Source organism: Centroberyx affinis, unplaced genomic scaffold (assembly GCF_046629955.1).
Source record: "Centroberyx affinis isolate AG114_WGS23_722 - 3 ecotype Tasmania unplaced genomic scaffold, CSIRO-AGI_Caff_v1 ptg000771l_1, whole genome shotgun sequence".
In the NCBI taxonomy this organism is placed as follows: Eukaryota; Metazoa; Chordata; class Actinopteri; order Beryciformes; family Berycidae; genus Centroberyx; species Centroberyx affinis.
In genome coordinates, this window is record NW_027279379.1 from 319,742 (window position 1) to 344,000 (window position 24,259).

Here is a 24,259-nt window from a genome sequence, read left to right on the forward strand (position 1 = left end):
ATACTGTACCAAGAGTGCGGTGTCCCTTTTTCCAAGACAACGGACTGATACGGCTCAGGCAACGAAATAAACGACGGGGCCAGTTTTTTTTTTTTTTTTTTTTTTTTTTTTTTCTCAAGTAAACAAGTGTCCTATGGAACAAAGAGATGACCGTTCCCGTGAGCCTCGTGTAGGACATAATGAAAGGCAGAAGGGAGAAAGGCAGGAACACGGAGCATATAAATCTGAGAGGCTTTCCTCGGTAATTAACATGGAAATGGCAGAGGGAGAGAAGGCATGTAATTGTGAGATATCAGTGCAGAGAACGCTCCCAGCTTTGTTGCCTGTGTTGAGTTTTTTTTTTTCTTTCCCATCTCTCTCTCTCTCTCTCGCTCTCTCTCTCTCTCTCGCTCTCTCTCTCTCTCTCTCTCCTTCGCTCCCTCCAGTATAGCAGAGCTTGCTCATAGGCAGCAGCTTAATGCGCGTTAATGACTGGCGGATACAGGCATCACTGTGGACAAAGAAAATGATTATTGTGCGGTCAAAAGAAGTTCAAAGACAATCTGGGAATTTTTTTCTCTTTTCCCCATTGAGTTCCATGTTTGGGGAGAAGAGGAAGGGAGAGAAAGCATAGAAAATTAAGTCAAATGTTAAAAGCAGACACACACACACATCCACACGCGCACACACTCACACGCGTTCGTGAACTGTCGAAGCTACCAACTTCAAAGTCGCAGCTCCCTAATTAATGAACTGCGGGCTTCAGTTTGGACAAGTTGTGGCGTGATGCTCCCATAAATCAACATGACAGCGGAGCTCCTCGGCCTCAGATAGGGCCTGTCACCAAGTCGCATCTGATGTAAACACCAGAGGAGCAGGGGAGAGGGAGGGGGGGGGCACAAGGAGGTGCAATTGATCAGTTGAATGGAGCACAAGAAAAAAAGAAAAAACAACTTTTGAAGCGTATTATGTATGATCACAGGAAATGGATGCAGCCTCGAGAGGCTCTCCCCCTCTGCTGATGTTTTCTTTCTCTCCCTCGATCACTCTCTCTCTTTTCAATCGCATTTCTAGCAGCCATCAAAAGACAGAATAAGAATTATGCAGCGACTCCCCTGTGGCTGCCAGACAATAACCCCCTGTTGTTGCTTTGTGCCTCTTTTATTTTAAAGACATCAAAATTTAGTTTTTCAAAGATCTTTAACTTTATATTTGAAGCTTGACAATAAAGGCCTGCCAGTGCCACTCTTTATCATTTGTCAGGGACTGTATTTTTCTCTCCCTTGTGCCACTTCTTGTTAACCTCTTATTTGGTCTATTGGGTCTGGGGTTTTTAATGTGTCTGCGTGCTGGGAGCGCACAGGAGCTCCTGTCAGCTGATGAGACCAGAAGAAAGAAATTTGAAGGGGAGAGAGTTAAATTCATTTGCAATATTCGTTTTTTTTTCTTCTTCTTTTTTTTTTTTTTTTCCCGAAAAGCCACCCTCTATTTATTTAGCGTACTGATGAAAGACATTGTTCCCTGTGAACTCCCACCCCCGTAGCACCATTATCTTTGTCTCAGGCTGTCAGGCAGGAGCTGGAGAACAGAGAGCCACTGAAGACATGAGAAACTTCTCTCACGCTGATGGAGGAGGAAAAAAAAAAAGCGGCAACCTCCTTTCAGAAATAGGACAGATCAGAGGAGATCACAGGCCACCTGTAAACCGAATTTCACTGAAACCTGTGAGATCTCTATCGTGTCTCTCTCTTCTCTTTCTCTATCTGTCTCTCTCGCTCTCTTGTTTTCTCATTTTGGGTTAGATCACACAGGACGCCGTAATGAACGCGGTTAGTCTTGAATCATGAACCTCCACCACCACTGTCAAAGTGCCCTACTCCCCCCTCATCAGATTGATCCAATGAGACGACCCTCCTAGCTATATTAGACCAGTGCTGCCCAGAGCTTTATTTTTAGTGAGCCAGTGCCGGAGCAGCAGGCTGGGTGTGGGGCAGGGGAAGGGAGAGGGAGAGGGAGAGGGAGGGGAAGGGAAGGCCGCTGGACCCTTTTGACAAGCCGAACGGGGGTGGGCGGAGGGGAGACGTTTTATCTGGCTGTTTCAGTGGTTTCAGAGCCGCCGGCGGGTGACCTGACAGCCGCGTTGCACCGAGACCTTTTTTGTATGCACTCAATTGTGAGAAGTAAACAAAGTGGTGTATCCTGTGTTTGGTAACAGGGCGCGGTGCACAGCTTGGCAGCCCAGCGCCGCATTTAATGCCCCCTCCTCCCCATCCCCCCCACCCCCCCCCCACCCGCCTGACAACTGGCCTTGTATACTCATATTCAGGCCTGGTATCCTGTACCCTCTTGGGTGTGCTTATTTTATCTGGTCCTCCTTATCTGTCAGAAAGTACACACAACAAGGTAAGCTCCGTCCCGGTGGATCTTTATCTCGACTTGTTGTTTAGTCGGTGACAATACATGCGAGTTGGCCGAGGGTCTGTCGAGAAAGGGGGTTAATGAAAGGGTTAAAAGTCGTCTCTCTCCTCTCCACCCCTGTTATCTAAATAGCATCTCTCAGTTTGTTTTGATTCAGAGAAGATTGGGGATATTAGATAATTTCCTCCTATTTATTGTTCTGACTCTCTCTGACTTTCTCTCCTGTCCGTTTTCTGCTCTCCTCTCCTCTCTCTCGCTCTCTCTCCCTCCCTCCATCGCTTTTTCATCCCGTGCAAGTTTGCACGTTTCACTTCCCAGAGCCAAACTCTCAAACGCCGGTCAAGTCCAAAAAGATGCACCCGTATATTTCACTAAAACATTTCTGTCCTCTCGCTGCAATAGCCCGAGCACAGTTAGATCAACAAAACAGCTATTCCTCAGTCAGTCCAGAGTATGTGATTTAGCACAGCTTGCTGCGCTGGTTGGGGGAAGAGTGTATCCCTGAGCTCAGCGCCATGCCTGGGAGAGTTGTGAGAGTGGCTGGGGTGGTTATTAAGCACTTTGATTTAGTCACACGTTGTTTGCTGAATTATGAATGGCTGTAATTAAATTCCTGTGGCTCTTATTATGAATGATTAACTATGTTGTTTCATTGTTTGTCATTTGCCTCCCGACTCCTCGTTAATTAAGAGAGAGAGAGATGTATACTCTACCTGTCTTAAGTGTGCCTAGACAAACCCACACTAAAGGCAAAATGTGTGAAAATTGCATGTGTGTGTTCGCGTGAGTAGTACATTAACCGGTTTTTCTTTTTTTGTTGGTTTTCCATGTATAAACACGTGTTGATACAGTACGTTTTAAAATTTACATTCTTAACTATGAACTGTGTGAACTTGTCTGCCAAGTCAGATCTATACATTATGTTTGAACTTAGAATTTGCATGTTTTTTTTGCAGGCTTACATGGACCCAATATTGTACAAACCTGTATGTCAACTTTACGTGTTTGCACTGGCTCCTATGCTTCCCAGTATACGTGTTTGCTGATGGTGTGCCTCTCTCTCTCTCTCTCTCTCTCTCTCTCTCTCTCTCTCTGTATGTATGTATGTGTGTGTGGGTGTGCGCTCCCAGCAGCAGGTGTCGGCGCAGCAGTTGGCCTTCCAGCAGCAGCTCCTGCAGGTCCAGCAGCTCCAGCAGCAGCATCTGCTCAACCTCCAGAGGCAAGGGCTGCTCACTATCCAGCCTGGCCAGACCGGCCTGCCGCTGCACTCCCTCACTCAGGGTCAGTACTCACTATCACTGTACTATACTATGCTACCGCACCACACCGCTTTGTCAAATCTCCAACACTGCACTAAAACTACATCTAGGGATGAACCGATACATCCAGTGCAATTGTGAGTGCAAGTTCAATTTATGCCAATTTACAATCCCACCCACTACTTTTACTGAACGTTAGACTGGAGGTAATAAGACAAAAATGAGGAGAGACAAGGTTAGACTGATATATCTGTTTACCGATATATCGGGCCAATATTAGACTTTTATTAGAAATCATACTTTGGCCAGTCAGTGTTGTCTAAATGGAGGTTCCTCCCTGACCATAGCTAATGACTATTTGTTTGTATTACTTCTATGAGTATTAGTATTATTAGCATTATCATTATCATTTTTATATCAGATGTCTGACCAGAGAAATCATAGCAGCATGGTGTGGGAGAATTTTACTCAACAGTCTGTAAAACCTGCAGTGAAACCTGCCTCACCCTGCCTTAATGAGCTGCTGAAGAATTTCATTAGTCTGGGTTTCAATGGAGAGTTTTAGTGTCCCATGACGGTCGAAATGCTGTTTCGGAGGCTTTTCCACCCTGGCAAGAATAAAATTCTGGTGGAAACACTGAATGCTTATTTTTTGGCATGAAAATGGTCAAGTTTAATTGAATTTCCGGCACAAATTACAAGCTTCAGGCCAGATATATTTGGTTTGGTTTGGTTTGGTTTGGGCCTTCAGAAACTCCTATTGGTCTTACCCTTTTGTAGATTGCTTTGCCTTGATGTCAAATAGGGCTCTTGGTGTGGCATTTTAGCATTGGGTATTTTTTGATACCAATATCCTGTTTTAGCATAATGTCACCCTGATATTTGATGCAAGTATTGGTGTATCTCTGCTATGCTCTGTCCCTGCGCTCGCTAGATACTGCATATTCACTGTTTTACTGTCCACTTACTCTGTTTGCTGTGCTACTGTTCTTGCACAACTACACTACCTGTACAAATTTGCTCAGTCAAAGTGAACAATGCACTACTATGCCGCCTAACCACACACATAGTCACACTGACTCAGGACACAGGAAATAGGATTTACAGATTTACAGTTGCTCATCTTCCCAAGGCCTCACTCTCCGGTTCCACATTCACTAAAGAGCAGCTTACTCTCCCTCTTATCCGGCACGGTCTACTATCTACACCCTTGCAGTTTTGTTGGCTTTAGCGTACTATCAGTTGAAAGTGCTGCTTTTTCTATGATCATCCACCTCCTTGGTGACAGTAGAAGTGAAATATACTGATGTGCAGAAGGGGAGTGTGATGTCCATGCTTTGTCCTTCAACTCTCTGTCCCACTGCCTCTATGATTGGCATCCTGGTGGCAATCCCTTTAGCCTGGAGGAAGACTGGCTCTATTGTTCCTCAACTTCCAGTGAACCTATCATTGTGAAACCTCCTGTTAGTTGATAGGGAGTCAATACTTGTTTGGCCAGGAAGTTTATTTCTTTGTTTATTCTTAATATTTTCTTAAGGAGCGGTTCCCCCCGTGACAAAGACGCCTTCATTGAGGTTTTGGAACATGACATTGACTATTCATTCCCAGCTAAGACAAACAGTTTTGAAATAACAAGATAAGGGCGATAAAACGGGAGGGCTTGGGGGGTGCTTAGGTAATGGGCAAACACAAACAGGGTTTGTACAGTCGTGTTATTGTTTGGACTGGGTATGGAATCACTCATCCGCTAGCAGACGATTGCCATAGGCGCAGGCGTGGAGGGCTGCTGTGTTGTGAGTGTGCTTTGCTGAATTGCCCTATGTCAGATGTCTGGCAAACACGCACACACCCTTTGAGTAAAGCATTACACCAGATATGGCGAGGTACTGTACTTTTACTGGATTTCACAACAGTCCATCCTGTTTATACTAGTGTCATCATCAAATACCTTCAAGGTATCTCGCCTACGCTCTTAGAAACACACTTTTGAGTTTAGTTTGTATTTTGTATTTTATTATTATTTTACTATTTTTCATAAGACAGTTGTCAATACAGTGGAGGGGATCATTTCTCTTGGGCGTTGTTTGTATAAGCATCAAAATGAGGAACTGAATCTCACCACGCAAAATTGGTTGGTTTCAGTTTGTTTCATCCAGTCAAACCTGGTTAGTCTGCCCTTGGAATCTATTGATGTTAACTCTGTGTCTCGGACAGCTGTTAAAACACTTAGGCTTTGGGCCCCCAGTTTCTCTTCCTATTCTACACATTTTCTGCTTGACTGTTTGAAGTTATTGATGACCTTTCTGTTTTCCACATCGCTAAACTCTTTCATGCATCAACGGGCCAGGCCTATAGAGCTCAGATCTAATCTACAATATCCAGCTAGTAGTTAGCACTGCAACGGAAATGATGAGTTGATCTGCTCTGTTTGGGCCGTGGTGATTATGCATTCAGACTCGGGGGCAATGAATTGGCGTGACTTTTAACTGATGATTTTTATTTCTTTAATTTCAAAATGTAGATATCAATAGAACTGTTTGAAAAGGCCACTGCTGTCACTGTTGCCTTTTGTCACGTATTGAGACATTTAATTTACTAACATGTTTTGCAAATATTAGGTCATTGTAACATGAATAATAATAAAACAAGGATGTCTGCAGTGTGTACTTCGAAAGTGTTTTACTACTACAATGCAGTTTATAGTTCATTTTGGTTTCAGTCTCCTGCTTAGTTAAATTGTCGGCAGAGACAGATGACAGTCATTCTTATTCCAAATAGATGGACTGAAGAATCACATTGAATTAGCTCTACGAAAACGTGATAGAACTAATTAAGTATAAACTTGTAGATAGCAGTTTTGAGTGAAGAACAATTGCTCACTTTATCTGGAGTTTAATTTGTTTCTCTTGCGGTAAATTCTTTTGACAGTAATGTTCAAAGTCTTGGAAGCGGCCAGACGGTATCTGTTATAAATTACAACAATGTGTTTGGGGAGGATATAACTCTCATAAATATAAATTTGATCCAGCACCCCCCCTCCCCACAGAAAGCCTCTCCTCTTGACCCGATCAGTGTGTAAGTGAGACAATGGCGTAACTCCACGTTGCTCAGGTGCCGTGTCTGTGTGTGTGTTTGTGCGTGTGTGTGTGTGTGTGTGTCACAGCACTCGCCTATCGCCGCACATCCTGATTGGCTAAAGTGTGTTTTGTGGCCCGACGCCCTCCCAGGTTGCTCTGTAAGAGAGTGAGTTTTTGTAGCCGCACAACATCAGTTAAGCTGTCTAGGAGCGGCCAGTGGGATAGTGACAAGACAAATTTGTCGGTAATATGAAAGCAAAGAATGTGGCGAGCCATGAAGTGCTCACAGTGTAGCGGCACATCAGGGACAGCGGTGGGTAATGCGGCTGACCTGTCAGTGATTGATACATCCAGCAGTGGGCTACTGGTAATAGTTCCTGCAGCATTAGGACAGGACATATTTCAGGCCTAAGGGGTGCATATCAGCAGGCCAGTGATTACGGCAACATAAACAGGGGTGCAGTAGAGGTCCCAGCCTGACGGAACAATAAACTAATAGCGGTGTCACTGTCCCCCCATGGCACCGACTCTGTGTGTGAGAAGTAACAGCCCGGTTTAAAGAGCCAGGAGCACTGGGGGCCATTTTTTATTCGCGGGATGATGGCCTGCAACTGATGTCATTATGAGCCTTAAATCAACTTTCTGCTTGCTTGAACATGGTCACCTGGGTACAGGGGGACAAGGACAGGAAAAGGTTGAAGAGCTCGGCCTGTCTCGGTGCCAGAGCTACCTGCAGAGGTAAAATTGAGTTGAGAGGCCGGTGATCAATCAAGTGTCCCAACAACATACATTTTTTAAAGTGCTTGTCCGTATTTCCCAGTCGTAATGAGTGGAATAGTTGTGTTGAAAAATGGAAAGAGGAAAGATAAACCAATCTGGCATTTAAAGAATGGACAAACTGGGGGCCCAAAAAAAGGATTTAGAGATCAATGTCATTATGTGTCCCACAGTAATCAGATGGGGACCTCTCCAGAAGAAGCTCAATGCAGTTTGTCCAAACACCGAACATAATACCCTCTGAGACATTTGTGTAATGATATTTTATTGTCATTTATGTGGAATCATGAGCCATAGCTGTTGCTACAGTTTGAAGAGGTCCAATGAGGTTAGGGTTAGATAGGAGCAGCAAGAGAGAGGAGGCAAATAGAGAGCAATAAAACCACGGACTAGATCCAGAAAGAGACAGCTTGGTCCCACTCCGTTACCCCTCTCATCAGACCAGTCTATCCGTTGCGGTTTCATCTGAGTAAACAGTGGTGTCGGGGTCACCAGGACTGCTGGGTAATTGAGCCAGTGTGGGCCGCCCTGTCAAGCACATCGGCTAAAAATACATCGCCCACTGTCACCGGGCACCAAGTGGGGGGAAAATGATTGTTCCCGCTGTCGGAACGCAGGACACTCGCATCACCAGTGACCTTCCCCTTCCAAACCAGCCATCACAGAAAAAAAAACAAAAAAAAAAAACTTTTGCTCCAAGGATTCCTTGCACCATCAAAACAACAATGGGGTCTCTTAATAATGCAGCTGGAAAGCAACAACCAGTGAATTAGCATGCTTTAAAGGAGGGCGCAATATTAAGCATGTTTAGCCTGTCATGGACGTGCGCTTCGATTAGGGCACATCAAGGCATCGGAGAGAATGAGGGAGAATACAGGCAGGCAGAATAGAGGGAGCGTGTTGAAATATTCGAATGAGGAAAGACGCTCCTTGGAACGTGGAAAGGTTATTGATTTGTCCTGCAATCATTTCCTGCTCTTTGATATGCAAACGATCTAGTGTGAATTTACAGCAATCCTATCAGACTCATTTCACAGTTCTTAGCCCCTGCGTCTCTCTGGAGTCCTCCGCCTCATTAGGCCAATGTTCTCCATTACCAGCATAATTAAAATCTTTAGTAGCTTATCAAATTAAAAATATTTTTGCTGATCGTATTGAGATCTTCACCTCACAGTTATTTTCCACAACAGGAATAAATTAAGACTAAGCATTTTGCACACAATGTATTACAATCTGGTGCTTGAAAGGAGCACTTCTGGTATCTATAGAGCTGGTGATTAGAAATGGGGGGGGAAAATCCGGAGAATATAAACCCAAGGAGATAAGCATGTGCAAATCATCTTTCATTTGCCAGTGCTCATTTTGAGAATGGATTTAATTAATTGTAATGTTAAACGAGTGGTCTTGCCCATTGCTCTGTGGTTTAATTCACCACATATCCAAGGGCTTCTTTCACCATGCTTAAAACATGCAGCTTATTTAAGCGCAGATCTGAATACCCAATACAAATCCACACACATCCTGCTATTGGATCTTTCAATATGCTATTAAAAATATGGGTTACCCAAATGCAGTATGTTTTGACTGACAATACAAATAGCCAGAGAAGCTGCGCCTATGAGGCTGAATCTTATTTTACATATCAGCTTTAGCCTCATTTGTGTCAAATGAAAGCAGACTTCTCCTGCGCGGTAACAGACACGCTATAGACGCACACATACACATATACATTGTGTGCAAACAAAGGCTCAGTTCTCCCAGACATGGAAAGTAGGGTGCACAAACACAGCATTATCCTTCCTCATCCCCAGTCTGGCCCTGGGTGTCGGGATCGCTGTCACTCAGAGGCAGAAAAAACACACACACACTCCGTAGATGTATTTCCAGCGTGCGGAAAAATGTCTTCTGTCTTCAAGGGATTTTTTTTTTTTTTTTCAAAGGGCTGTGTGAGCTGCAGTGTGCTTGACTTGTTAAATGAGGTTTAAGTCTTCTGTGTCAATTGGAGGCGGTGCAGAGCTTTAAGTATTTTGCACATTAATGCGCTTTTGAGAATATTACCCCAGGGTCCTGTTTCTCAAGGAGGCAGGGGTGGGGTGTTTTCTAGCGTTGCTATTGTAAACTTTTTGTTGTGTGTGTTCTCCCCCGTCTCTGTTGTTGCGAGAAAATGATGGTGATTATTCAGATTTCATGCCTTGTCTGGATGTTAATTATTTACTGTGGGCATGAAATGTGCGTGAATGCCAGGGATTTGTGTATACAAACACGCTTCAGATCACAGGGAAAAGGGGAGGGGAGAAGGAGGCGGGGAGGAGGGAGGAGGCACGAGCTCTCAGTGCATTACCCTGTAGTGGAATATTTTCTAATTAATACTCAGCTTTGTTTACAGACGCTTTGATTTAATTAAGTGACGAAGAGAGTTGGATTAGCTGTTAATTGATTTAATTATCCAATTTGTTTGTTTCAGGCATGATTCCAGCAGACCTGCAGCAACTGTGGAAGGAGGTGACGAACACTCACGTGAAGGAGGAGCACAACAGCAGCAACAACGGCCACCGGGGCCTCGACCTGTCCTCCCCGGCACCGCCAAAGAACCCACTCCTCAACCAGCATGCCTCCACCAACGGCCAGTACATGAGTCACAAGAGAGAAGCGTGAGTCCCCCCCCTCTGCCGCCTCTTTTGTTTTTTTCCTAATCCCCAGAACACACACACAAACGCACGCATACGCTTCAAATCTTTCACAATGAGACCATGGGTCAGCGAAGGCACACGCGCTCACAATGACCACAGCTAATGCCTTTATACAGCAATCGTTTTTCAAAGCAGCGTACCTTCTCTTTATGCAACTTCCAACTGGTAGTTATTAGGTGTGAAATACTCTTCACTGTCATCTTTATCCAAAGCAAACAGGAGGCCTATGCGCCGTCTATTCCCATTTAAAATTGCAATTTCTCACTGGGCCTCAGTTGATGGACACGTCCCCATAGGCTTTTGCCCACAGATTAATATTAATTTATAGTTTGTAAGTACTATATTCATTAAGGCCAACACAGGCACTTTTCCTGTGTGCCTGGATCCAGCTGGGAATTTCACAGAAATACCTGGGAGCAACGGAGGCATTTGGAGAAGAGATTGCAGCAAAGAAAATGGAATCACCACGCTATTAATGAGGGGGGTCAGAGGTGGTATTGTGTCAGTTGCACATAGGAAACTGCAGCTGTGACTTAAAGCTGCATTTTCCTCAAAAGCAGTCAGATTACCAATATCTTTACAGCAACGGAAAGCCACACATCCTGAACACTTCAAGTCCCCTTCAGACTGGGACATTGTTGACGTGTAAAAACACCCTTAAATCATCGCCTGTCAATTCAGTAAAACAACTTTTGAACACTACAAGAATAACAGTTAGAAAGCTATTATAAGACAGCAAAAACATATCCTTTACATACCCAACATCAGGTGTTGTTACTACATGCTGTTTCATTGCTAAATGAAAGAGAATGGTATCCGACATTTCAAAACCAGGCTAAATCACCTATGATAGACATTTACTAAATCTTCTGAAAGATTTATAGATTTTCCACGAGCTCTCTGAGCCGCGTCTGTGTCTTTAAGGAAGGAATTAATTTGGCATCTAACACATTTACTTGTTTTCTTGCACCGAAGCCTGATCTTTGAACTGCTAGTGAGGAGCCTCCAGGCACCATGAGCTCACTGCATAACATCTGACTTGTGTTTCAGTGATCAAAACCTACGTGTCATTATGAAAGCAATGCCGATGAAAACATGTTTAGCACACTAAACCAACAGGCCTTGGGAGGTGAAGAGGGGTTCACACAGACTGCTAGTGGGGGGACAAACAAGCTAGCAGGGAGGATCTGGCTGACTGACACCGAGGGGAAATACTATGATTCATTGATGCTCAGATGCAAATTCAAAGCAGTCGTTTCTTTCCAAGTAGTGTCATCGGTTTTAAATAGATTCATACAGGAGACACGGCCATATTACCTGCGAAAGAAATTTGCACCGGCTTATCCTCTTCTGTGTTTCAACGTTATCTTCCGAACACAGACACACACATAGAGTCGCACACATGCACACACTGGAAAAAAAAAAATATATATATATAAACTGGGAGAGTGTCAGTCCTCTCACAGTTGACAGTATCCAGAGGCTTCCAGTGCTTCATCCAGTGCCTGGCCGACTGTCTGGTTGCCATGTGGCTAAAGACTAATCAGAGGGGAGGATATTGACACGCTCACTCCATCACGCGTCGTCGCCAGCGAGCAAACAAGGTGAGCATCAGTCGCGGGAGAAGGTACAACAAGTGCCAACTGAGGGGCTCCATGAAACATCGGAGAAGACGTGACGCAAAGAGCCGGCACCCCTCCGCCTCGCGCTCACTGTCAGAGATTAAAGAAGACGTCAACAGCAGTTTAACACTCGCTTCGGTGAAGAAGGCAATCTGGGCCTGAATATTCACCCAGTATCTTAGATCTGTCAGAAAACCAAGCAGGTGATTCTCAGCCTCCCTCTCTCTCTCTCTCTCTCTCTCTCTCTCTGCACTAGGCAGTCATGGATTACCCAAGTTTCAAACACGCAATTACTACGAACCGATGACTGATACAAAGTGAGCACAAAACATTCCTTATTAAACACTGGATGATGCTAATTTAGATTCACACAACCAATAATCCTTTCTTGTGTTAATTTTGGCACACTTAAATCGCAAAACTATCAAGAGCATTATTCCTCTTTTGATGATGCAGACTCAATTCTAATCAGAATCCATGGGAAGAAAAATGAAATATTATTAAGCGTGATTATTCCACGCAAGGCTCTGAGAAAACGTCTGTATTATAATCCAGGGATTTGAATAATCAGGTTGAAGATAATGGGCTGGGCCGGCCTGGGCGTAAATAGAGAGCATCCACTCATCCTCCCAGTGCTGAACTTAATGAACTTTTAATTGATGCGGTTTTGCAAGTCCTTTTGTCATGCAACAGAAACAAGCCTCTCTGCTGATGGGCCTGTTTTCCCGACTGGCTTCAGATTGGTTTACAGCAGGCCCTAAGTACCATGTAGTTAGTTTCATGTGTCATATAAAATCTGCCCAGGCACAGCGACGCCTGCAACTAAAACCTTAAGTGCATCCACAGGCATCACTCGCCGGCTTTGCACTTCCGTCTTAAGGAAGGAGGAGAAATTCAATCACTGCCGGCTTGACACACCGAAGACGAGGCACGTGTTCCTGCTTTTAGCTGTCTCAAAGAACACTTTGGCAGGGCAGGCTGGGATTTCTGTTTGTCTGAACAACAAGCCTGATACGACCAGGGCCTCAGTCAGTCAGTCAGTCAGTCAGTCAGTCAGTCAGGTTCCCCAGCCCAGGCTCTGGGACGCATGGTGAGCCAGGTCGTCCTTATTCAATGATTTGCTTATTTAAATGAAATGTTTCCGATCTGTATCTGACATCAATTCCCAACACAGCGCTGCATCAGCCTTGTAGCGCGGCGCGTCCTCACAAAGCGCTTGGCCCACTTTACTTCCCAGCAACCATCAGTAACCACAGCTCAGGGACTGTAACGCAGCAATCTGTTAAGGAGATAAATAATCAGATTTGGCACAACACTCCCATCTCTCTCGCCTTTCATTTGTCTTACACCAGGAAAATGATAATTAAATCATTTAGGGTAAACCGTTGAGTGGCAGAGGGAAGAGCAAGAGGGAAGGAAAGGATGGAGTAGAGGCCCAGAGAGGTAAAGGGGGGCCACAGGGGAATAGACTGACATCAATACCTACAGTGAGGGAGAGTGTTGTGACTGGCTTCACACACTATGGCCAGACTCTGACCTAGCATCGTGGACATCAATCTTCCCTCTCTTCCTGATAGATTCAGCCCATCAGCACGCCGAGCCATAGATCATGACTTGTTTATGATCCAAGGCATCTCATCAAAAGAAGTGAACTAGAATACAACTGGCTGCCAGCTGTCGAAACCCTCTTTGTCTGCAGTTCCTCCTTTCTGTGTACAGATAAACATAGTGCAACACCTGGAAGATGTAGACACTTTCTGTCCGGGTCTAGAGGCACTTTAATGTTCCTTCTTCTCCAAAGGAAGCTGATGACACGGTTTTCCTCATTGCTGTTACAAGATCATTAGAGTGTTCTTCCCCTAGGGCTGCCTGACAATAATAACATCCTGACAGACCTGTCGTGGGTGCGAGTCAAATTTAACGCAACGCGGGGAACTGCAGAGCTATTTTTCTTTTTTTTTTTTCTCTTTTTTTTTTTTCCTAGTGCTGAACGAGTTCACAAACGGGAGAAAACCCCATGAATCCTATGCTCTTCTCCTATTACACTAATGTAGCTCATTTGGTGTAAATTCTGTCATTTACTACTGTTTAGCCATCCACCGTTTAAAAGGGCTCTTCTGCCGCCAGCCCTTCACAGTGCTTTGTGCTCACTGAGTCCCAGCGCACTCCACATTTCAATATCTTATTAATACAGAATTAACCAACAAGCCTGCTCGGAAAGAATTAAAAAAGGATCTCTTTAAATTAAAAACCAGCGCTACCTTCAGCAGTCCACACATTTCCTTGTTAAAAACTCATTATAATAGGTCTTCTGCCATCTATTTATTAGCTGTATCAAAACAGAGGTCTTAATGTGAATGCATAATTCATAATTGAATTAAAAAAAAATTCTGACTTTTGAAAGAGGAAAAAAAACTGCTAACCACATTCATGAATGCTTGACTGCTTCCTAATTGCAATGCAATTATCACATGTTATGAACAATGTGAACTCTTAAGCAAGTAATTATAACACAAGGAAACCTGTGACGACCCTTAAAATTTCCTACTTGAGGTACAGCTTTCCTAACATTGATACAAATGAGATTTTAATCTGAACATCAGCCTATTTAATCCTGCAAAATTGGCACACCACGATTAGATTAATTCCTTTTTTTTCCCTAATTCAGTTTTTTTTTTACGGTAATTTTAATTCATGGCAGATGGATGCACTCGATTGGCTTTACAATGCAAGAACTATTATTCTTTTTTTGGTTTTGTTTTTCTCCCCCCTGTCCAAGGAGTCTCCTTAAGGAGTAGTAGATATTGCCCCTTATTGAATATCCATATGAATGAGACCGTAGTGGTTGGAGTGATTCCCTAATGGCAACACAACATGGTTTGGGGTATAATGAATCTCTCCCTGTCCGGCCCGTCTTCAAGCAAGAAGGGTCCATTACATAAGCGGGGCTCAGACTAGAGGAGGAGCAGCAGTGATGTGCTCAAGAGCCACCAGAAGCACAGGTGGTAGCGATATAGGCCAGTCCCCCAGGCTCTTGTAGCTGAAAGTTGTGTGTCTTGTATAGTGCCTGTGTCCATATGGCTGCCTGTCTCGCTCTCTTAGCAGACACTGCCTCCACACAGGCCCCTCTCGCTCAGCGCCGGTTGTGGTTTTCTCCGGTTCCACGCCTCTCGCCATATGGAAGATGTTGTGAAGTTTGTTTTTCAGGGACGTTCCCCGCTATTTAGACTGATTGTGAGGAGCCATACGCTCCCCATAGATGTATGCGTGTCAGCCCCTGGCGATGTGGATTGGTCAGTAGATAAATTGCTACCAGGCGGTGATGTTTACAGTTTGCGCACGGTGTGAAGGTGGCTGATGCATTTGGGGGTTTCATACTGTGGTACCGACTTCTCCAGGTGGGTTCTGGGACACGATGCTGCAGGCAGAGCGGGAAAAGCAGCGACCGAGGGAGCCCCCTAGCAGTCTTGATCAAAGTGAATTGCAACATGGCTCAGTGGTACTAAATAATTACATATTGATTCGGTTCTGCTCACACAAGGGCTGCCACGACAAGAGTCTCCTCTTCTAAGAGTAGAGCAAGCAGAGATCACAGTTACGCTGATCCCACGCCGCCCAAAGTTCAGAGATCAACTTCAAGTCAACGTTTTCATGTCGAGACATCATATGGCACACAGAGGGAGGTATGAGCCAATGTACAGGCACCAGCTTAACGCCAGCCACCGTCAACCTCGACCCCTAGTCATGTCATGTGGCTAGAGGCCTGTGAGAGGTCAGAGTGAAATGTCTGTGTTCCATAGAACTTGTGATCTGCTGTTTTGTAAATGTAAATTCAAATGTATTAATTAGTGTCTCTGTCCCTGTCTCTCTCTGTGTTTCAGATCCACGCTAGAAGAGCCTTCTCACCACAGTCACCCTCTCTACGGCCACGGGGTTTGCAAGTGGCCTGGATGTGAGGCAGTGTTTGACGACTTCCAGTCATTCCTCAAGTAAGTGGAAAGGAGTCGGAGCTCCGCTTCTATCAGTGTTTGTGTGTCCTCTTCTCGGGTCGATTACACCTATTGTACCCCCCCGGCGTCTTAGAGGCACTACAGGTGCAGCTGGTTGTTATTCCTGAGTGTGGGTGCCGGGCTGGCCCTCTCCCGACGAGGGTGCTGAGGTGGGGTCTCCTTCTGAGAACGACAGGGGCCTCTAATTCCTGTGATAAGTGCTGTTCCCATGGTGACGGGGGCCGTTTTTCCCAAACAAACAACGGGAGGATGTTTATCTGTGGCAGCCCACACTTAGGGCGCTCCGCATGTTTGCCCTTGTCACTGGACAGGGGGATTGGTGTGTGTGCCTTTGCCTGCCTCGCTCAGCTCTTTCTGTCTTTCTCCCAGTGGTCTGTTTGTCTTCCACCCTCCTTTCTCATGCCTCGTCTCTTTCACTTCTTTTTTGTTTCCAGTGTCTGTCGTTTGATTGTAGAGCCACACACCAGCTCCATGTTTTGCATACTAAAGCGGAAATGTAACTGTGTAGGCTTCTGAGAACTAACCAAGTCAGCATCACTTGCTGTGTAGCATCCTCCTGTGATTCTGAACTGTGTGCAACCAGGTTGACCCTGTCCAGCCTGATCCAGGCCTTTGTTTTGCTCTATGATTCCCTGTCTGAGCCAGACCCCTGGTTTACTAATCAACCCTGTGTGCAGTGCGCTCTAGGTAATCCAACACATAACAGCGCCATGGTTACGGAGAGGATGAAAACATCTGCGTTGTGGCAGCAGATCAATGGCTCACTGTCACCCCGGATTAGTCGCACTTTAAACAAGATATGACACAATTCCATTATCCTAAAACAAGCACTCAGCGAACACAGAGTTTCCTCACAGACACGGGGGAGATAGGTGTTGCGCAGGACTGCCGCACACTCAGCTGAAAGTTTTGACTCTCTTCGTCAACATTTTGAATCCTCTTTTGATCCTATACAGAAATCCACTTTGAGAGCAGTTTGTTTTTGAAAAGCGTGTAACCTTCAATTTCTGGGCGAGACAAGAAAAGAGGATAGGTGCAGTTTTGCATTTTTTATGGTTAAGAATTGATTTTCACCAAGTTATTCAACCTCCTATTAAATATTAGCAAACAGACCCTCCCACCCCCACCCCCCCGCAATCCTTTCCCCAACTGAAAAACACACACACAAACACATTTCAGCTTTGGGAGTGCCCCCTTCAATCCATCACTATTTATTGTATTCTGACATTGCCTCACCCTTTGTTTATAGAAGAGAGGGGAATTAAATTCTGTGCGCCCGGTAAGGCTCTGCCTTAAAAAGTCTCTAAGTGCACTCTGCTATGTTTTTACAAGTGTTTTTATCATGGCAACATCTTGTTTACTTTAGTTGCCTGCCTAAACTGCTTGGAACATGTTAAGAAAACATTTGGGGAGAGTCTCCACAAAGCTGCCTTTGTCTAACAGCGGGCAAGAGTGCGAGCAGCTCACCGAGGTGTTAACTCTCAAACCCTTAAGCACTTCCACATGAAACCCAGCGACTGATACTCCGGGCCTCCAAAAAGAATCACAAATAAAAACAAAGAATAAATCAGGCATTATAATTCTTTTTTTAGAAAAGTCTCCTAAGGTAGAAATGTTGGAAAATAAAGGTGAAGAGAAATGTGTGAGTGTGTGTGTGTGTGTGTGTGTGTGTGTGTGTGTGTGCAGTCAGCAGAACACAGTGTACTGTGTACCAGAGAGAGAGAGAGAGAGAAAGGTGAGGAGGACTCTAACGTCAACCAGATTTCAGCTCCACATGCCAACAGTAACAACTAACACGGGACTGAAATGTTGTTTTAAACCGTGCGCATATTTATTCTATCTTTTAAAGAAAACATTACATACCTACATGCACTATCTTGATAAATACAAAGCACCAAATCCCTATTCCTGTTTTCCATTCAGCGCGGGGTGGGGTTTGGTTCATAGCAGAGCCTGGTGTTTTTATGAGGGTCAAGACCCTTCTCTTCAGTGTCCAGTCAGAGGTCAGAGCCAGTGAAACACTGCAGTGCCCTCTAGTGCTGCACACTCCGGCTGCTGGAGCCACAAAAAGTCAACTATCCAGTGAATTCAATATCCAGTGAATGCTGAAGAAATAGTGTTGTGAGGTATACACCATTTTACTATTAGAAACCATACAGGCACTTGGGAAAGAACGCAAACAAGCAAAAAAAACAAAACAAAACAATGAACTGTTAGAAATGAATGCATGTATGTTAAAAAAAAAACTGAAATTCTTAAAAAAAAAAGAAATAAATCAAATCCATGATTTTTTTTTCTGTCAAAAATAATTGGAAATATGCATCAGAAATTTATAATGCATTTTTAAGCTTAGTTAATACAGAATAGACATCTGTGTGCAATTTAAAATGAGAACAATTCCAGCCAACAGTGAGCAAGATAAATCTTCCATAGGGACAGTGTTAAGCTCTTGGTCCAGTCTATATAATTAAAAACTGTAAAGAAAAAAAGAAAAAAATACAAGGCACTCTAACTGATATGTAAAAAGCTGACTGTTTAAGGAATGTCTGTTTAACTTGTTTTATTGTGGCAATTTACATTAGGGACTGTCATCCTGCCAGAGAGCTTTTAAAAGCGGCTTCATTTGAAGTCCAGAAAGTGACACATGCCAACGTTCATAGTCTCTCTCGATGTCAATTCCCCATATCCCCTGCTCCCGTGTCCAGACGCTCCTCTCAAGGCTGCATTAGGGCCATTTGAATATTTCATTTCCTATTAATTATGCACTGTGACTCTCCATGTCATTAGAAGAAATAAAGTGGAATGTAACAAAGGATGAAAAGAAGCAGGGCACATGGCTCCTATGAACAGAGAAATTCCAAAGCTCCTCACGTAGGCCACCCTTCATTGAAAATGCAGTCTGTGCCAGTTAAATTGAAGTTGAAACGTCTTTACCTATTATTTTCTTCTTTGAAATTTAGTAAGATGTCCTGAAATGTTTACCAGTTTCATTCTCCAACCTACTTAATTAAATGGGCATTTATTTGATTCAAGCAAATGGACAGCCTAGAGTAGACGGAATTGATTTCAGCAAGGGGTTATTGCCCACACTTTCTTTAAATATGCCTTTTTAATTCCTTTTTTTTTTTTTTTTTTTTTTGCCAAAATAATTAACTTCAAGTGCTGAATGTATATCACAGGCATTTTGAAAAATGTATTATCAAAACACAATAGGCGGACCTGCAGGGGGGAAAAAGACCACATTTCCCATAAAGATTTAAATCATCCACCTCAAGGTTGAAAATACCCAGCTGAACGGAAACCTTCACATTTCGAGCGGAGCACTATCAATTTTGCATCCCCTCACATGTGTCTGTTTTCTGGGTGTATGGGTGGTTTTTAATGCACAAATGTGTTGTCTGTACATAACGCAATGGCCTCAGATTTATTGGGCCATCATATTGCCAGCGCTGCCACCGTGCCGGCCCGGGTTGACTCTGGCTACTGTTGATTTGCAGTAAATGACAGAAAAAGTGCATTTGAGAAGGCAGGCACGTCGCACACCATTCTTCCATCTGCCGGCGCCACTGTGTGCACACAGAGGCATGCATAGTGACAGTGACCTACATGGTCACCGAAGATGTGATATAATTTATGATATATATAATATATTGGATCCATTAGCGAGCATAATGAAGTAGTGAAATGAAAGGGTATTTGTGAAATCAGTTCAAACATCCTGCTCGGATTATGATTAAATGATTAATGAAATGCCCCTGCATAAGCATTTTCAAACAGTAATTCATGCGGAGGCTGATAAAATTCCTCCAATCATATTTCCTTCACTCGTGAACCTTATCTCCACCATTTTATATAAATCACGGAAAAAAACCCTGTCTGCTGCCCGGCGAGCTACTTATTTAGATTAGTTATAAACGTACAGGAAAAGAGAACATCTTCGCCGTATAAAATCATCACGCATAATTATATCCATAATTCAAGTTTGTGACAGATTCCATCTCCTCTTGCTGTTGTCCTCCGCCTTTCGTTCTGGCTTCATTTGAGTTCTCTTAATCTTGATGACATAATTAACAGGAAAAAAAACACCAAAATAAGGCAAATCGACCATGCAAAAAAGCAAGGTGCATTGAGAAGAGATGGTATTAGGGCACTGGTGCATAATTTACCAAAGGAATCCAACCAAATTCTTCAATCATTCCTCTTATCTATGAACTCAAGTTGGAGCAGACATGACCATCATGAAATATGAATGTCATTCTTCCCTGTTAAAAGAAGTATTTCTTCACAGGCTCTGAAGATAATATATTACTAATCCTTGTAATATTTTTGCTACTTTTATTTAAGCTCTGCATACTATTTACCCAAATATTATGATACATTATCTTACAGCGCTCAGTTGTTTTGCTCTTAAAACTCTAAATAAAATAATTATTAAGCTCACAGGACTTTTCTGTGACATCTGAAAGGCTGCAGAATGCGAACGCCAAACTGACATCAGCTTTTTGTGTGTTTTTTGTTTTCCAGGCATCTTAACAATGAGCACGCCCTGGATGACAGGAGCACGGCCCAGTGTCGGGTGCAAATGCAGGTCGTACAACAGCTGGAGCTGCAGGTATTGTCTCAACGTTTGTTTTGGCCCAAATATTTGTGTGTCGTCTCCCCCTGACACTTCCTCAGTGTCTGCCGCACCCCTCCCTGTCCATCTGATATCAGCCATGGGGTCACTCGTGGAGGGGGGGGGGGGGCGGAAGAATGAAATTATTTTGTACATTTGCGAGTAACCAGTCATTAAAAATGTGTTATGTATGCATGACAGCCAGGCAAAGATATATGAAGGGCCCGGGGCTAAGTAGAGAAGATAATTACATTTTGAATTTTACTGGGTTTTAAAGTTATTTATGACTTTTAACTGTTTGGCACCAACAATAAAACACTTGGTGAAATGCCTCGGCAGCACAGCGTGGATGGGCGCGCTCAATGTCGAAGGGCTTCATTGAACGGAAAAGTTCCCCAAGCCCGCTGCAGAAAACTGGGATGCCGATAATCACTGGTTTTAATGCAGTGTCCTCTATGAGTGGTCTTTCATGCGCTTTTCTGTGAGGGAGAAAAAAAAATATGCATATGTACATTAAGTATGCACTTATGGAAAAAGACATGGTTCAGTGTCAATCCATTAGTGGGGGTTTGTAATGGCCAGTGAAGTGTGTGTGTGTGTGTGTGTGTGTGTGTGTATATGGGGGGTGGGGGGGGGTTGAAGGGTGAACATGACCCCTATGTTGAAATAAGGTTGCGCTTCTTTATTAGTATGAAAGGGTGAAATGAAACAAACCATTCCATTAAGTGGTATTTTTATTTATTAGTGGCCGCCACAGTTGCTAAGCAGATCTAGCGGAGAGCACCTTTAACGTATTACAGATTTTATGCAATATCCACTTACAGTACACATATTAGCCACATAATACCCAAATAATGTCAGATTGATTATGATTACAAAACAATCCTGGTTTACAGAATGTTAACCTTCAACAATGAGGGTTATGAGTTCAGTTGCTTAAACATTACACCACATCGACGCCCTGTTATTTCCTGCTCCAGCTGTGCATCATCCAGAGGGAAGGAGCAAAGGTTTATCAGACACACACTTCCTCTGCATGCAGCCTATCACCATAATATAAGCTGGCAGCTAAGACAGCACCGAGTTTTAGACAGGTAGAGAGGGCTTGGGGTTGTTATTGGCAATGAGACGCAGTGTAGTTTAACCTTGAATTGGAGCTAACTGTTAGATTGTGTGACAATTGTGTGACAAAGCTGGACAATCTGGACCACATTAGATGGTCCACAGAGCAAAAATAGATTTGCTGAAACACATTAAAAATAAACTATGCCTTCTATGCAAACGGATGTGTGCAATATATAGAAATAGAGAAATAGATTTTTTTTTTTTTCCATGAAAGATTTAATGCCTTCTTCCTCATTACAGCTAGCGAAAGACAAAGAGCGTCTGCAAGCGATGATGACGCACCTCCATGTCAAGTCCACGGAGCCCAAAGCCACCCCACAGCCGGTGAGCAGCAACCCTGTCATACGTCTCTCTCCTCCCCACCCCCCCACCCCCCCCTCGTCCTTTTGTTTGTCTTAATTGGCACACATGTATTCATTAATCCATTCCTCCATCTCCTTATTTATCTGCTAAACAAAAACAGCTGTTCTCTTGAGGGAGGCTGTAAATATTGTTTGGACCACATCTGCTGACATCCGAGATTCAATTTGGTTTCTGTGATGAACTGGATGCACACTCTGTAACAGCCCCCATGGCAGCCTCAGTGAACTGGTGCCTGTTTGGGCAGACAGAAAAATGGGAAACCACAGGGAAAAAAATAGCAATAATAATAACAATAAATAATAGAGTTTTTTTTATTTATTTATTTTTTTTGGCGCTTTTCAAAGCAAAGTTACAAAGTGCCTCACAGGCAGGAAAATAAAAAGCATATTTATTGAAAAACAAATTAGGAATGAATGCTAATGAATATAAATATAACAATAAAGCGGCAAAAAAGAAAAGGTAATATTTACAGCTATGGGACACAATTAGCACTATAGAAAAAATTAAATAAAAGCAAGTCTGTAAAAGTGTCATATTTTAAGAAGCGATTTAAAGGAAGATACTGATATTGCTAACTTGATCTTGTCAAGCAGGTCATTCCAAAATATTGTTGCTCTAGTAGCGGAAGATTGATTGCCATTTTGATTTTAATATAGATTTTTGGGATGGCTGAGAGGATCTCAGTCTGTGCTCATATAGGGTTAAAAGGTCAATGATATAGTCAGGAGCTACACTCAGCCATTCCATTAAAATCAGTTCTGTATAGAAGCTAAACTCGGGTGAAGGGATAACTTTCCTCAGGTCAGACATTCATACAAAAACGTAATTTTGCCTATGTTTTGTAGCATTTTTAACTTGAATATTTAAATTGATCAAAGACAACACCGGAGTTTCTGCCGGTACATTTTAACTTGGCAGAGAAAGAACAAAGGTCATTTTCAATTTGAAATCTTGAGCATAAAGTATTTATCTTGAGTACATATGGTATTCCGGTGATTCACTAAAATCTGCTGCGGGACAACTGAATTTTGAGTAAATGTAACGGCAGATCAATTTATTATCTCCTCGCCACATTCCAAGGATCATGCTTATCACTCTTAATATATGTCATGCCATAAAGCATGCTGCTTAATCCTTATCCTATAGGGGTAAGGGCTTAACATATGGCATTTAAGTATCTGCGCTATTTTGTCATGTTTAAGAAGGGGCCCCACTACCATATTTCAGTCAGTATGACAGTTCATTCGGACAGCCAAATGTGCAAATATCATTTTACTGCGGGGGGTGAATTTGGAATTACACACACACAAATGCACAATATACATGCAGCAGCCCTCTTTCTCCCAGCACATTGTTCAGCCTGGATCATTTATTTACAGTCAGAGAGGTGGCCTATTGACGTGCAGAGGCTGTATGTGCGCTCCACACAACGCAGCCAGTCAACATAAAGCGCCTGGAGATGTCGAACGACAATAGGCTGTCTGTTGGAGCTGTGCCTCTGTCACACACGCTGATTGTGCAGATAGAGTGCAGAACGAGGGCCCTGACACAGGGACATTTGTATATGAAAAGTGGTTGGGGCGGCAGATAGCATCTTGAGTTCCCTACCTCTCCTCTCTCCCCGGGGCCTGTGAGAATGGCTGTGTCAGAGCTCAGCGTTAACACTCTCAAGGGGGCGAGCTGGGATTTTTATTCAAATAAATAGACTCCCATTCTCTAGCGCCGCGGTGCATGCTGTGAGCCGCTATGAAATTCTATGATAAATATGTCTTGCTTTGGCTGGGTGAGTGGTGGACTTACACAGGTCAGGGCCCGTGGCCCCGCCGAGGCTTTACTGAGATTGCAGCATCAGAGGTGGCCACTCCAAAACCCTCCTCTGAGCAGCAGCAGAATGAGGCTGTTCTCTGGGTCGGCTATTGGTAGGAGGAAAAAACAACACAAAACAGACAGTCACAAGAAACAACTTTGTTCTCTCAGTAATTGCCAGTTATGTTTTTCTGCTGTTCTGTGCTATTGCATATAATAAAGGAATGTATAAGCAGCCAACTGCCACAGCAGACTAGCTCAGATGAATTTGCTGGTTTACAGTTAGTCATAATTAAAGACAAACAAACTGATACTGTGCATGCACAATGTCGAATGAATGGGATTCAATTTATTCTTTTGAGCCGGATGGGGGTGGGGGTAGATCAAAACAGAATGTGGCACATTAACAGTGTGTGTTTCTCTGTGTGTGTGTGTGTGTGTGTGTGTGTGTGTGTGTGTGTGTGTGTTTGTGTTTGCCTCTGTGTGTGTGGGTGGGTGTCTGCACTCGGTGTCACTAA

At 43.6% G+C, this 24,259-nt stretch overlaps 1 protein-coding gene across 3 annotated transcripts in view; it reads left to right on the forward strand.

Annotated features, from left to right (window-relative positions):
• foxp1b (forkhead box P1b) overlaps positions 1 to 24,259 on the forward strand; it is a 99,874-nt gene that overhangs the window by 66,589 nt on the left and 9,026 nt on the right. For 2 of the 3 annotated variants that reach the window (XM_071520117.1, XM_071520119.1), the window contains exons 7-11: positions 3,534 to 3,678; positions 9,975 to 10,161; positions 15,704 to 15,811; positions 20,357 to 20,444; positions 21,813 to 21,896. In XM_071520117.1, coding sequence (XP_071376218.1) covers positions 3,534 to 3,678; positions 9,975 to 10,161; positions 15,704 to 15,811; positions 20,357 to 20,444; positions 21,813 to 21,896 — 612 coding nt within the window. Of the gene's footprint in view, positions 1 to 3,530; positions 3,679 to 9,974; positions 10,162 to 15,703; positions 15,812 to 20,356; positions 20,445 to 21,812; positions 21,897 to 24,259 lie in introns of all 3 variants that reach the window. The other variant, XM_071520116.1, reaches the window with a different exon arrangement.